Source organism: Anolis sagrei, chromosome 4 (assembly GCF_037176765.1).
Source record: "Anolis sagrei isolate rAnoSag1 chromosome 4, rAnoSag1.mat, whole genome shotgun sequence".
In the NCBI taxonomy this organism is placed as follows: domain Eukaryota; kingdom Metazoa; phylum Chordata; class Lepidosauria; order Squamata; family Dactyloidae; genus Anolis; species Anolis sagrei.
Window position 1 is genome coordinate 185,232,657 of NC_090024.1, and position 14,922 is coordinate 185,247,578.

At 46.2% G+C, this 14,922-nt stretch overlaps 1 protein-coding gene across 2 annotated transcripts in view; it reads right to left on the reverse strand.

The window, feature by feature from the left end:
• The window catches only part of CELSR2 (cadherin EGF LAG seven-pass G-type receptor 2), a 124,200-nt gene extending 113,744 nt beyond the window's left edge, over positions 1–10,456 (reverse strand). For both annotated transcript variants that reach the window (XM_060773229.2, XM_067467961.1), the window contains exon 1: positions 6,710–10,456. In XM_060773229.2, the coding sequence (XP_060629212.2) occupies positions 6,710–10,145 (3,436 nt within the window). In that variant the 5' untranslated portion in view covers positions 10,146–10,456. The remainder of the gene's footprint in view (positions 1–6,709) is intronic.
• Positions 10,457–14,922: the final 4,466 nt, after the last annotated feature.

Sequence of the window (14,922 nt, forward strand, 5' to 3'; positions counted from 1 at the left end):
GAATTGTAGTTCACCCAAAGAGCACTGTGGACTGAAACAATGATGGATCTGGACCAAACTTGACAATAATACTCAATATGCCCAAATGTGAACACTGGTGGAGTTTGGGGAAAATAAACCTTGACATTTTGGAGTTGTCATTTCTGGGATTCACCTATAATCAAAAAGCATTCTGAACCACACCAATGAAATAACTCGGCCTAACTTCTCACACAGAACCCTCATGACCAACAGAAAATACTGTGTTTTCTGATGGTCTTTGGTGACCCTCTGACACCCCCACATGACCCTCCCCCAAGGATCCCCACCCCTCAAGTTGAGAAATGCTGTCATATGAGAAAATGATGGACTGCATTATACAGTTTCTAGTTCTTGCAATCCAAACTGGCCATGCAAAAGCCACCTCCTACAAAAACAAACCTGAACCAAAGACAATATGCTTCACAAGGAGTCCAGCCAGAACCTTCTCAACAATAAGTGTCTACATCAGTGTTTGACAATCTGACAATCTCCAACCGACATCTTCCATCTTCCTCAACCACCCAGTCACTTTGCTGGCTAAGGTGAATTGTATTCTAAAACATCCAAAGGGTTTGGGAAGGCTGATTTCCTTGGGAGAGACACAGTATGTTCACTTGATAATGTGGTTATTTCTTTCTTAAGATTGACCATAATTTTGCTTTGACTTTAGCAGACTATACCATTATTACTCTGAATACTGTATATAGAATCACAGAGTTGGAAGAAACCTCAGGGGCCATCCAGTCCAACTACCTGCCAAGAAGCAGTAAAATTGCATTCAAAGCACCCCTGACAGATGGCCATCCAGCCTCTTTTTAAAAACCTCCAAAGAAGGAGCCTCCACCAAACTCTGGGGCAGAGAGTTCCACTGCTGAACAGCTCTCACAGTCAGGAAGTTCTCCTAATGTTCAGGTGGAACCTCCTTTCCTGTAGCATGAAGCCATTGCTCCAGGGCAGCGGAAAACAAGCCTGCTCCCTCCTCCTTATGACTTCCCTTCACATATTTATATATGGCCCTCATCATGTCTCCTCTCAGCCTTCTCTTCTTCAGGCTAAACATGCCCAGCTCTTTAAGCCACTCCTCATAGGGCTTGTTCTCCAGATCCTTGATCATTTTAGTCACCCTCCTATGGACACATTCCAACTTGTCAACATCTCCCTTCAATTGTGGTGCCCAAAACTGGACACAGAATTCCAGGTGTGGTCTGACCAAGGCAGAATAGAGGGGTAGTATGACTTCCCTGAAGAGAGGGCAGAGAGGTCCACTTCTGAACAGCTCTCACAGTTAGGAAGTTCTTCCTCATGTTCAGGTGGAATCTCCTTTCCTGTAGTTTGAAGCCATTATTCTGGGTCCTAGTCTCCAGGGTAGCAGAAAACAAGCTTGCTACCTCCTCCCTATGACTATCCCTATCACAGTAGGGATCATGTAGTCCTGCAGATAAGGACTGCAGGTCCTAGCAACCCTAAGCAAGACACATAATAATGAGGAATATTAAAAAATATAATCAAAGCAGAACGGAAAATGAATATATTGCAAGCCACATTACTTTTTAAGGTAATAAGAATGTAACGATGTCTTTTAAAAAATAATAATGTTATTTTTTATTTTCTACTGTGAAATTTTTGGATCTCAGTTCTTGTGGGTTTTTTCGGGCTATATGGCCATGTTCTAGAGGCATTTCTCCTGACGTTTCGCCTGCATCTATGGCAAGCTTCCTCAGAGGTGAAGTCTGCTGGAGCTGGGGGAAAAGGGGTTTATATATCTGTGGAATGACCAGGGTGAGACAAAAGGCTTTTGTAAGTTAGGCTGGGTGTGAATCTTTCAACTGACCACCTTGATTAGCATACAATGGGCTGACTGTGCCTGGAGCAAACCCTTCTTGAAGTGTGATTAAATGTCCCTGCCTGTTTTTCTCTCTGCTGTTTTTGCTGTTGCAATTTTAGAATTTTTTTTAATACTGGTAGCCAGATTTTGTTCATTTTCATGGTTTCTTCCTTTCTGTTGAAATTGTCCACATGTTTGTGGATTTCAATGGCTTCTCTGTGTAGTCTGACATGGTGGTTGTGAGAGTGGTCCAGCATTTTTGTGTTCTCAAATAAAATGCTGTGTCCAGGTTTGTTCATCAGGTGCTCTGCTATGGCTGACTTCTCTGGTTGGAGTAGTCTGCAGTGCCTTTCATGTTCCTGGATTCTTGTTTGGGCATTGCTGCGTTTGGTGGTCCCTATGTAGACTTGTCCACAGCTGCATGGTATAGATGCAGGCGAAACGTCAGGAGAAATGCCTCTAGAACATGGCCATATAGCCCAAAAAAACCCACAAGAACTGAGTGATTCCGGCCATGAAAGCCTTCGACAATAAATTTTTGGATCGTTTGGAGAGATTTTTTTAATTTTTTGGGAAGCAAAAATAAGAAAATTATCTGCAAAGTAACAGTAAATGTAACACTTTTAAAACAACAGCTCATGTTAATAAATCTTTTTTTAAAAAAAAAATTAAAAGACAAGTAGTTTTTCAAGAGACAGTTCCATGCTCTGAATAAGAAATGCCAAAGATAACAACAACAACAAATACAACAACAAAGAAAATATAGGAATTGAAATGTGAAATTATGACATGAGGGAAGACTGCCAATACTTACTGAGCTTACAGAAAAGGTGGTGAAATCACAGATTTCACGGTGGCACAAATTAAACTGAAAGTGTGTTATATTTTCAACCACTAAAAGCAGAGCTAGTATGTGGTTTGAGTTGCAGACAAGCAGAGTCACTCAACACAATCAAAATGAATTGGCCTTGACAGTAATGAAGCAGAAATATTATCTCTCTGGGGATCCATCTACATTGTAAAACTAATGAAATCTGACATCACTTTAGCTGTCACGGCTCAATGCTGTGGGAGTTGTAGTTTTACAAGATCTATAAGAACACTGGTGTTTTATCAAACTTCAAATCCCAGGATCTACCATATATAGTCCCACACGCCCTGATAAGGCAGCATAGTTAAGACTGCCATAGGCAGTTGGAAGCTTCACTTGAGGTTGCATATGCTGCATCTATCTGTCATTATCTCTCCCTGAAGGTGAATGCCACCTACATTAGAAGCAAAATGTGGCCCATAAGCTCAAGTCCTTAATTCTTTCCAGAAACCTTGTAGAACAGGTGCTGCTACAAGGACCCAAGAAAGTTATAATAATTATCAGGCAAGTAACAACTAGAAAGATTTCTGAAGGAGGTCAGGGCTAAAGCCAATTTTGGTTCTTCTAAGGAATTCCAAGAGGAAAAAAAGCAAAAATATTTATATTTCCATTTCCATGTGGGCTTCCTTGGTGGGGCTCGTTCAAAAGGGGAAAGGAACATTGTGAGATCTGGAGGAAAAATCATTTATTTCGACTACAGAGCACATGTTATGAAGACACCACACCTTGACTGATTGCCTAAGGAAACTACTACCTATAGAGGCCAATCCTTTCTTCCCCAATCCTCTTTTTTTGTTGCTGAAAAACAAAACGGAGGCCTCTTTTGGGGATAAGAGAGATGTGCTTAGCAGGTCTAATTTTAGGGAAAGGCAACACAAAGTGGGAGGCTTCACATAAGTGAGTCAACGCAGCAACCTGATTCCCAAGATTTAACATGAATTACTTGGCATGAGAACAGTGAAGATTGTAAGCTCTGTCGAGTCTGCTAGTGTTCCTTCTCCCACATACACAAATTCACCACATGTTCATGACCCGCAACTTAATCACCAAGTGAGGGGAAGATAGACAGAGCTGGCATCAACAACCACGATCCAAAGACTTAAGCCCCTTCCACACAGTTGGATAAAATCCCACATTATCTGCTATGAACTGGGATATATGGCAGTGTGGACTCAGATAGCCCAGTTCAAAGCAGATTTTCAGCCTTGATATTCTGGATTACTGTATATACTCGAGTATACACCTAGTTTTCAAGCCTTTTTTAGGCTTAAAAATCTCCCCTCGGCTCATACTCGAGTCAAGGTTATTTACTATTTTACTCTGTTGTTGTTGTTGTTATTACATTTGTTATTTTACTCTATTATTACTGTTATTATCACATTTCCATTATTTTACCCTATTATTTTTATTACATTTATTATTTTACTCTCACATTTACACTGAAGAAGGTTAGAATAATGATTTAATTAGAGTTGGACAGTTTTATCTTAAATTATAATTTATGTAAATACTCAAAAACATTTAACCTACGGTTGCCTCAATTAATATAATTTTATTGGCATCTATGTTTATTCTGATATGTACCAATCGCGGCTGCATTTCTCACCCTCGGCTTATACTTGAGTCAATACATTTTTCCAGCTTTTGTGGTAAAATTAAGTGCCTCAGCTTTTATTCTGGTTGGCTTATACTCAAGTATATACAGTTTATGGTTGTGTGGAAGGATCCTTAGAGTTTCCCTACCCATCCTCTTCAAAATCTAACCTACAACTCAAAGGAGGCACTGTTTATGTCTCCAAATGATACCATACCAGAAGTACTGCAGGAAAGTAAATGGCAGCTAGGCGCAGTTGCCCACCACCACAAATGCTGTCACCCTATGGTAGATAATCATAGCCTTCTAACATAGGAAGTAAGCAACACTTCACAACACTTTACCTAAGGCCCCACAAACTTAGAGCTCTACCAAGAAGTAGAGATGGATTATCTTTGAAGGTAAGACTTTTCACAAGCTGAATAGAACCCCCATGCCTTAAGCCAGTGGTTCTCAACCTGTGGGTCCCCAGGTGTTTTGGCCTACAGCCCCCAGAAATCCCAACCAGTCTACCAGCTGTGAGTATTTCTGGGAGTTGAAGGTCAAAACATCTGGGGACCCACAGGTTGAGAACCACTGGCTTAAGCTGTACATCCATTCATGTTCAGAATGCTGGGTTAGTTGGGTCTTATACTGTGTTCCATGTTCTTAGCAATTATTGGGTTTCTTCACCATACACTGAAACACACATTTCAAGCACATGTTTTTAGCCATTTCCAACCTGTATTTAATGAAAATATGTAACTCTAATTTGACTTTTGACTCAAGTGATTGATATCTTTTAACCTGTTCGTATTATTTGGGCCAATTTGGACCACAGCCTCTCCTTCTTGACATCAACATTCCAGATGGCTACAGTGAACTAAAATGGTGCCATGCACAATCAAATCCTTAGGCATTTTCAATATTTATGCTGCTTACCCTTCATCGCAGTCCTAAGATTGTGTAACCATGTTTTTGCAAGCTCTTGACTCCACTAGAAGGAGCTCTCTTTAGTAAAAGAATGAGCAATAGGTTGGCTTCAAATGCTTTTGAACTGTTCTTCCCATCATACCTCAGCACTGGCTATCTGACTATAGCTGATGAGAGCTGCAGTTCAACAACATCTGGAGAACGACGCATTTCCCAGCCCTGCTTTAACATCACCTGAGCTGAAATAGCATACCTTGCAAACCTCTGGATAGAAACATTTAATTTAACTGCATGGCAGCCTAATAAACAATGTAAAAAATGTCATTTGCATAACAAAAGGAAATATATTCCCATCCTAAAACAAATCCATTCTCAACTCTGCTGACAGATTTTCCTCATACAATACCAACTTTAGGCATAATTTTCTCCTTATATATGTATTTTTGTCAGTTGCTGCAAAAACAAAATTGTGGCACCTTAACACAAAAATGAAAAATTTGTAGTGTGGAAGCATATCCTATAGCAACGCTAAGGTCTGCCTCATAGCATAGCAAAACAACTTCCAAGATGATAAGATCATGTCCCACCCCCCACCCACCCCCCGCCACCTTTCAAATACTGATGAATATAATTTAAAAATTCAAAAGGTCATACAAATATAATAATCATAGAGGACGGCTACATGGCATTTGTCTATCTCAGGCATGGGCAAACTTTGGCTGTCCAGGTGTTTTGGACTTCAACTCCCACAATTCCTGGTCTCAGGCCCTTTCCTTTTCCTCCTCAGCCGCTTGAGCGGCTGAGGAGGAAAAGGAAGGGGCCTGAGACCAGGAATTGTGGGAGTTGAAGTCCAAAACACTTGGAAGGCCGAAGTTTGCCCATGCCTGCTCTATCTCATCCATACTGACCTGGACACCAATGGCTGTAATGGTGCCATCAAACTTGCATGCATTCAGCACACTCACAAAGAAAGCCAATTTCATATGGGATTAGTTTCAACCTTTTCCAAAGGAGAGGGAGAAAACCTTGGACAATCAAGGAGGTTCTTTGGCTGGAAAAGCAGGAGCCATGGTAGTGTGAAAAAAGAAAAACTCTACCATTTTAGCTTAATCTGAGAGCAAAGATTGGGGCAGCACGCACAATATGTCTTTATGCCATTTCCACCCATTCTAGTGCAATCTCCACCAAGAAGTCTATACTACAACTACTGATTCAAAATCAACCACAGATGAAAGGATATCAGCTAATTGCTTTCTAAAACAAAACAGCAAGAAAAATATCTGTACAATATTAAGTGTTGTTTAGGCAGTAGCTCTCCATGAGCAAGTGCGATCAGCCTCCTTTCCTTAAAATTAACCTTCAAGCTTAAAACACATTTTCTGGAATTGAGGTAAAAGAGCTTGAGTGAGACATTGGAAGTTGGACTGAGTAGCTTCAAAAGCCCTTCACATTAAGATTTGGGTCCAAACTCACGGTGATAGCTTACCTGACACAGAAACTCTCATGACTGCCTCCAAAGGCCTGTTGTTATCCAAGGCCCTGCTCAGGCGTAGTTCTCCAGTGCTGTGGTTCAGAAGCACCAGCTTTAGCTCATTGCCTTGCTCAAAACTATAGGAAAGTGTATCAGAGACATCAGGGTCAGAGGCTGGGATCCTGCCAATCACACCGGTGGGGAAACTGCTGGACTTGTTTGTGATGTAGTTGTTGAAGATGATCTCAAAGTTCTTCAAGATGGGAATGTTGTCATTTTTATCCCGCAAACGGACATGCACTGTAGCCCGGCTTACCAACGGAGCAGAAGTAGCTTGGACCACAATGACATACTCAGACTTGGTCTCATAATCCAAATCCATCAATGCTGTCAGTTCTCCTGAGAAAATATCAAGTTGGAAGACCTCAGGGATGTTACCTTCCACTATCTGGTACATGATCTGAGCATTGGTGCCTTCATCTGGATCACTGGCAGTGATCCGGGCCACCACTAACCCAATTGGGCTGTTCTCCTCAACAAAGATATCAAACTCATCCTGTTCAAAGACTGGAGGATTATCGTTGACATCAAGAACAGTTATATGGACCTCAATAGGTGTCCTCATGGCCGGTACACCCTTATCAACTGCATATGCCCTAAGTTCATACAAAGGGACATTTTCTCTATCCAACCTACGCAAAGTCCTAACAATGCCAGAGGTGGATTCAATGATAAAGTCTCCATCACCATCATCCCCACCCTGAAAGGTGTAGAACACCCTTCCATTCAGCCCAGAGTCTCTATCTGTGGCAGAAACCTGCAGAACACTAGTGAACGCTGGGACATCCTCATATACAGAACCTTGGTAGTTATCTCTTAAGAACTGAGGTGCATTGTCATTTACATCATTGACTAGTATTTCTAAGTAGGTGGTGTCTGATTTTTGTGGGATGCCATTGTCCCGGGCAGTAATTGCCAATGTGTAAGACACCTGATCTTCATAGTCTAGATCCATCTGGGTGGTAACAGCACCAGTGTCCATATCAATCTTGAACTGAGGAATGCTGTCCTCCATGAAGTAAGTGATACGGGCATTCTCCCCTGTGTCTTCATCAGTAGCACTAATGATCACGACCGTGGTACCCACCGGCCTGTCCTCATTGATGTTAACAGTATAATGGGAGCTCTGGAAGACTGGCCGGTGGGTGTTGGCATCAGTCACATTAACAAAGACCTGGGCAGTATCAAGCCGAGTGCCATCTGAAGCCGTAATTATAAGTAGATAATAGCGCTCTAATTTGTAATCCAAGGGAAGGGCCAAGGTAATAAGGCCACCACCACTCTGGCTGGTTATGGAGAAGCGGTTGCGGGTATTCCCATTGGTGATCTGGTAAGTGATGACACTGTTGACATCCCGGTCAATGGCAGAGACCGTAAGGACACTGGTGCCCACAGCAGCATCTTCATTGAGACGCATGCTGTATTCCTTTTGAGTGAACTCAGGATTGTTGTCGTTGACATCCAGAATGGTAATACTGACACTGGCTGAAGAGGTCATGGGGGGACTTCCATGGTCTCGGGCCTCCACCCCAAAATTATAGAAGTCCACATTCTCTCGGTCCAACTCAGAGGCCACCAAAATCCAGCCTGTGTTGTTATTGATAGAAAAGGGAAAGTCAGGGCTTATGTCAACCAGAGCGTACTCCAGTCGAGCATTCTCCCCTGAATCTGCATCAATGGCTTGGATGTGGATGACAGAGTAGCCCACAGGCACGTTCTCAAGCACTGTGGACTGGAAAGGGGTGCTGACAAAGATTGGGCTGTTGTCATTCACATCCAGGACCTGGATAGCCACCAGTCCACTGATATTTGAAAGCGGAGGTCTTCCTCCATCCTGGGCCCGAATGCGCAAGGAGTACTCCTTATTCATCTCATAGTCCAACTGGCTGACGACATCAATGTTCCCTGTCTGGGCATCAATGTAAAACTGTCCCCGGGTGTTGCCGCTCATGATGCTGTAATGCACCAGGGCATTGCTGCCTTTGTCCCGGTCTGTTGCATTGACCCGTAGGACATGGGTGTTGGAAGCCACATTCTCGGGCACCTGCACAATGTAGCGTTTCTCACTAAACTGCGGCGAGTTGTCGTTGTCGTCCTCCACCGTGATATGGATGGTGGCCGTGGTGCTGCGCGGCCCGGGATCCCTACCCTGGTCATTGGCTTCCACAATCAGCTGGTAGGACTCCACTGCTTCCCGGTCCACGAGGCCATTGGTGCGGATGACGCCCGACTTGGGGTCAATCTCAAAGATCTTGTTGGCCCCGCGGCCATTCAGGAGATGGTAGAGGATGTTGGCATTGGGGCTGGCATCCCCGTCCGTGGCTCGCACCGTCAGCACCTCATAGCCCACCTCCAGATTCTCCCGCATGCTCTCTTTGTACTCCTGCTGCTCGAAGATGGGGTCGTGGTCGTTGGTGTCGGCAACAGTGACAGAGAGGGTGGCCATGGCCGTGCGGCGCGGCACACCATGGTCTGTTGCCGTCACCCGGAAGACGTGGCTGCTCTTGGTCTCCCGGTCCAGCTCCTCCGCCGTAGTCACCGCACCGCTCCGGGGATCGATGGCAAAGAAGCTGTTGGAGCGGCTGTCGAAGAGGGCGTCCATGGAGTAGTCCAGGCGGCCCCACTCGCCCTCGTCCGGGTCCACCGCCTTCAGCACGATCACGGGGGTACCGGCGGGGCGGTTCTCCGGCACCGAGACCTGGTAGGTGGGCGCTTGGAACTGGGGGCTGGCATTGGCGTTACGCTTCTTCCGCAGCCGGTCTCCGGGCGCTTCGGGGTTACGCTCTGGGCGCATCTCAGGGAGGGAAGAAGCCAGGCTTAGGTCCCAGTGGACAAAGGTCTCCTCGGTCTCTTCTTCTCCGTCTTGGTGGCAAAGCAGCCCCAAGTGTGTAGGGCGCCCTGTCCGGAGGCACAGCGCCCAGGGCGGGAGGAGGACCTCTCCGGGCTGGATTGGGGTCCCCTTGACCCCTCGCAGGCGGCACTTCAAGGGGCCTCCTTCTCCTTCTCCTCCTCCTCCTCCTCCTCCCCACCAGGCCTCGGGCGGCAAAGGCACGCGGGAGGCAGGCTCCAAGCAGAGTCCCCGGGGCCGCCCCCGCCGCAGCCTCCCGCCGGGCTCCCGATGGGAGAGGACCAAGCGGCTGAGCAGCGAGGGCGCCCCGTCCTGCCCTCCGGGTCCCGGCAGGTGCGCCCAGAGGCCGCGAGTGGCGCCAGGTGAGCGGCAGAGCCACGCGGAAGGCAGCGGCGTGGCGGGGAATGCGGAGGGAGCCTCCGCAGGGCTCCGGGCGGCGCAGGGCGGCGGAGGGCTCTGGCCTCGGGGGCAGGCGGGGATGCCCAGCGCCAGCAAGAGCAGCACGGCCCGGCCCGGGGCGCAGCCGCACCAGCCGCCGCCCATCTCCCGCCGCCGCCGCCCGCAATCCCTTCGTCCGTCGGTCAGCGGCCGCGCTTCATGCCAAGCCGGGAGTGCCGCGATGCGGTGCCCTCCTCCTCCTCCTACGGTCGCTTATCTCTGCCTCCTCCTCCTCCTGCTCCTGCTCCGCTCCCCGCCGCAACCCGCCGCCTGCCAAGCAAGCCCGGTTCGGCTCCGCTGCGGCAGGCTCATTTCCATAGACCCGCGGCTCTTAAAGGAGACGCGTCCTCCTCCTCCTCCTCCTCCTCTTCCTCTTCTGCCGCCGCAAAACGAGAGGAGGCGATGATAGGGCCTTTCCCCCGCGCGCCTCCACAGCGCCACGCTTCCCCCCAGCGGCGGCAGGGAGAAGCGCAGCGGGGGCTTCTTTTGTGCCTGCCAACCAGCCAGCCAACCAACCCCGGCACCTGTTTCCGAAGCACTGGAGCGGGGAAATGAACCCAGCCCTCCCGTGCATCTGGTCTCGTGGCCTCCCCACCCGAATCCGTGGCCTGCCTGACCGGAAGGGATCCGAGAAGGGCCAGGCCTCTGCCGACACCCAAGCCATACAAGCAACAACCACCACAAACAGTAGCAGCAGGGATGATGATGATGATGATGATGATGATAACACTATGTAACACAGTTTCTGTTCCTGGATTCTAAATGTTATTTCCTAATTGACTCGATCATTTAAAAAAAACCATGGGAAAAGTTTATTAAACTGCAAAAACTTTGCTTTTGCGGGATATCCTGCAGCACATTTTGCTATAGTTTTGATAGTTTTAGCTGCCACGGCTCGATGCGATAGGATCCTGTGAGTTGTAGTTTGCTGAGGCACTAGTATAGTGGTTCTCAACCTTACTAATGCCAAGACCCCTTAATACAGTTCCTCACGTTGTGGTCACCCCAACCCATAAAATTATTTTCATTGCTACTTCATAACTATGGGTTGAAGCACTGCGCTGCTGAACTTGCTGACCAAAAGGTCAGCCGTTCGTATCCAGGGAGTGGCGTGAGCTCCCGCTGTAGGCCCCAGCTTCTGCCAACCTAGCAATTCAAAAATAGGTACCACCCCAGCAGGAAGGTAATGGCATTCGCACTCAATGAACCACATGACCTAGGAGATGTCTGTGGACAACACCAGCTCTTCAGCTTAGAAATGGAGATCAGCATCACCCCCCAGAGTTGGACACATCTGGACTTAATGGCAGGGAAAAACCTTTACCTTTACCTACTTCATAACTGTAGTTTTGCTACTGTTATGAATCGCAACGTAAATATCTGATATGCAGGATGTATTTTCATTCACTGGACCAAATTTGTAGTTGCTGGGATTTATAGTTAAAACACAATCAAAGAGCTTTCTGAACTCCACCAACGATGTAATTGAACCAAACTTGGCACATAGAGCTCCCATGACCAACAGAAAATACTCAAAAAGGGTTTGGTGAGCGTTGACCTTGCGTTTGAAGTTGTAGTTCACCTACATCCAGAGAGCACTGTGGACTCAAACAATGATGGATCTGGACCAAACTGGGCACATACTCAATATGCCCAAATGTGAACATTGATGGAGTTTGGGGAAAATAGACTTGAGAGTTGTAGTTGCTGGGATTTATAGTTCTCCCACAACCATAGAGCATTCTGAACCCCACCAATGATAAAATTGGCCAAACTTCTCACACAGAACCCCCATGCCTTGAAGGGACTCACTGGCGTGAGCCTCCCTCCAACCTCACATGCTCTCCCTCACCTGCACATGCACACCACACTGCCATGCGCCGAGCAAGGCTGCTTCCCCCCCCCCCCCCTGCTTGGAGACTCAGAAACAGCCCTCCCCTTGGACTGAGAGGCCAGCTGAGAGGTGGGCCAATCACAGCAGAGGAAGGCTTTTGATGAGAGGGTTTGTCCTCTGTTTCCAAGAGGACAGGTGGCCTTCTCTGCTAAAGGGGTTCCTAAGACCATCAGAAATATATATTTTTAGATAATCTTTGGTGACCCCGCTGAAAGACCCTCTTGCCCCCCCCCCCGGGGTCCCGACCCCTAGGTTGATAAACACTGCACAAGCACATTGATGCACTATAGCAGGCATGAGCAAACTTGGAAATGTTTTGAACTTCAACTCCCACAATTCCTAACAACCTCAGGCTTCTTCCTTTCCCCCCTCAGCTGTTAGGAATTGTGGGAGTTGAAGTCCAAAACACCAGGAGGGAGGACCCAAGTTTGCACATGCCTGTCATAGTCTCAACCAATTCAACATAGTTTGTGGCAGCCACAAAAACAAAGTTTCTAGAATATAACAACCACTTTCAAAGTAAGGACTGCACAATTAAACAGGAAATAACATGTTCAAACCAGGAGCAGATTTTATTTTCAAATGTTGTTACATAGTGTAATGTATTAAATCTTATTTAATGACTGTCTGTAATATTGATGTTGGAAACTGGCCTGAGTCCCTCGAACGGGGGTGAGAAGACCGGTATACAAAACTGCTAAATAAATAAATAAATTACCCGCCTCTGCTGATGACGTGAGGCAAGGCACAATATAATAAAAATGTGTATATATATACAGTATATTACATAGATCAGTGGTTCTCAACCTGGGGTCCCCAGATGTTTTTGGCCTTCAACTCCCAGAAATCCTAACAGCTGGTAAACTCGCTGGGATTTCTGGGAATTGTAGGCCAAAAACATCTGGGGACCCCAGGTTAAGAACCACTGACATAGATGAAAACACAAAAATATATAAACATAAACCTGCCCCAAACACAGAAACAAAATTGACGTATAATAGCAATATAGTAGCTGGACCCAGGGCCGTAGCCAGAAAGAAATTTTGGGGAGGATTGACGATTTTGAGGGGGGGTGTTGAAAATTTTGGGGAGGGTTGAAAATTTTGGGGGGGGGGGGTTGAAACCTGCCTCCTAGTTCACGCTGAAGCCAAGAGCACAGCAGGGGGCAGAGCAGCCTTCAATAGCCTGCAGCTCCACCCCTGTCAACCACCTCCACCAAGTCTGGCCTCCTTAATGAGAGCATTCAACACACACACACCCAACTTGGTTGCTTCACTACATCGGCTATTGCTGCAAGTAATGACAGTGTGAATAAATTGTCAATATTTGCTTGAGATAGTGCTTACAGTTCTGGAGGGACTCTTAATTGTTTGCATCTCATAGACTTAGCATGGGGGTTTGGTTAACCAGTTAAAATTCATCAGTAAACCAGGTTTTTTAAAAAAAAATCTGAAACATTTCGGGGGGGGGTTGAACCCCTAAAACCACCCCCTCGCTACAGGCCTGGCTGGACCATAAGGAAGGCCGAGCCAAGGGAAATAGACCCTTTTGAACTATGGTCCTGGAGGAAAATTCTGAGAGTGCCTTGAACCGCAAGAAGATAAAACCATACTCCAGGAAATAATGCCTGACTTCTCACTGGAGGGAAGGATATTAGAGGCAAAGATGAAGGACTTTGGCCACATAATGAGAAGAGAGGAAAGTCTGGAGAAGATAAGGATGCTAGAGAAAATGGAAGGAAAAAGGAAGAGGATCCGATCAAGGGCAAGGTGGATGGAATCCTTGAAATGACAGACTTGACCTTGAAGGAGCTGGAGGTGGTGACAGCTGACAGGAAGCTCTGGCATGGGCTGGTCCATGAGGTCATGAAGAATTGGAAGCAACTGAATGATTAAACAATAACAAAAAAGCAATATAGTAGGAATATTTGTAAGCTGCCCTGAGTCCCCCTCCAGGGGTGAGAAGGGAGGGGTATAAGTACAGTCAATGAATAAATAGCAATATAATGTAAATTGAAACTTCTGATTGAAAATTGACTGGGTCGTCCTGCCAGAAGAGATGTTTTTCAATTGCATTTTAAATTCTGAAAGTTCGTTCAGTTGTCAGAGCTCTTCCAGCAGGTTGTTCCACTGTCTTGGGACAGTCAATGAAAAGGTCCTCTGGATGACAATCACCAGGCAGGTTCTGACTGGTTGGAGCAGACGCCCCCCCCCCCCCCCAAGAGGACCTCAGTGTCCTAAACAGTAGATTGTATGGGAGAAGGCAATCCTGTAGATAACCTGGACCCAAACCATGTAAGGCTTTGAAGGTCAAAACTAGCATTTTATACGTTGCCCGGAAACTCATTGGCAACCAGTGGAGTGGCTTTAATTTGGGTGTGATATGCTCACTCCTAGATGTTCCCATAAGCAATCTGGCTGCCATATTTTATTTATTTATTTATTATATTTATATCTCACCTTTCTTAACTCCAAAGGGGAGCAGCCTTACAATTGGCAGCAATTCAATGTCATTAACAGACAATAGAGATTAAGTATGTACATTAAAACAAAAATTAAAAAGCAATATAAACATTAAAAACACATTTTTAAAATCATGTAATCCAAGGACATAGTCAAAGGCTGTTCCAGTCATTATTGCACATAATTCTACTTCACTTATTACACACACTACTGACTAAAGGCTTGGTCCCAGAGCCATGATTTTACTTGCTTCCTGAAGGTCAGGAGGGAGGGGGCTGCCCTGATTTCACTGGGGAGGGAGTTTCATAGCCGAGGGGCCACCACTGAGAAGGCCCCATCCCTTGTCCCCACCAACCGCACCTGTGAAGGAGGTGGGACCGAGAGCAGGGCCTCCCCAGATGATCTTAATCTCAAAGATGGTTCATAGAAGGAAATACATTCAGACAGATATGTTGAGCCAGAACTGTTTAGGGCCATTTATTTTGAACCAACTGGAGTTTCCGAACTTGGTACAAAGATAGCCCAA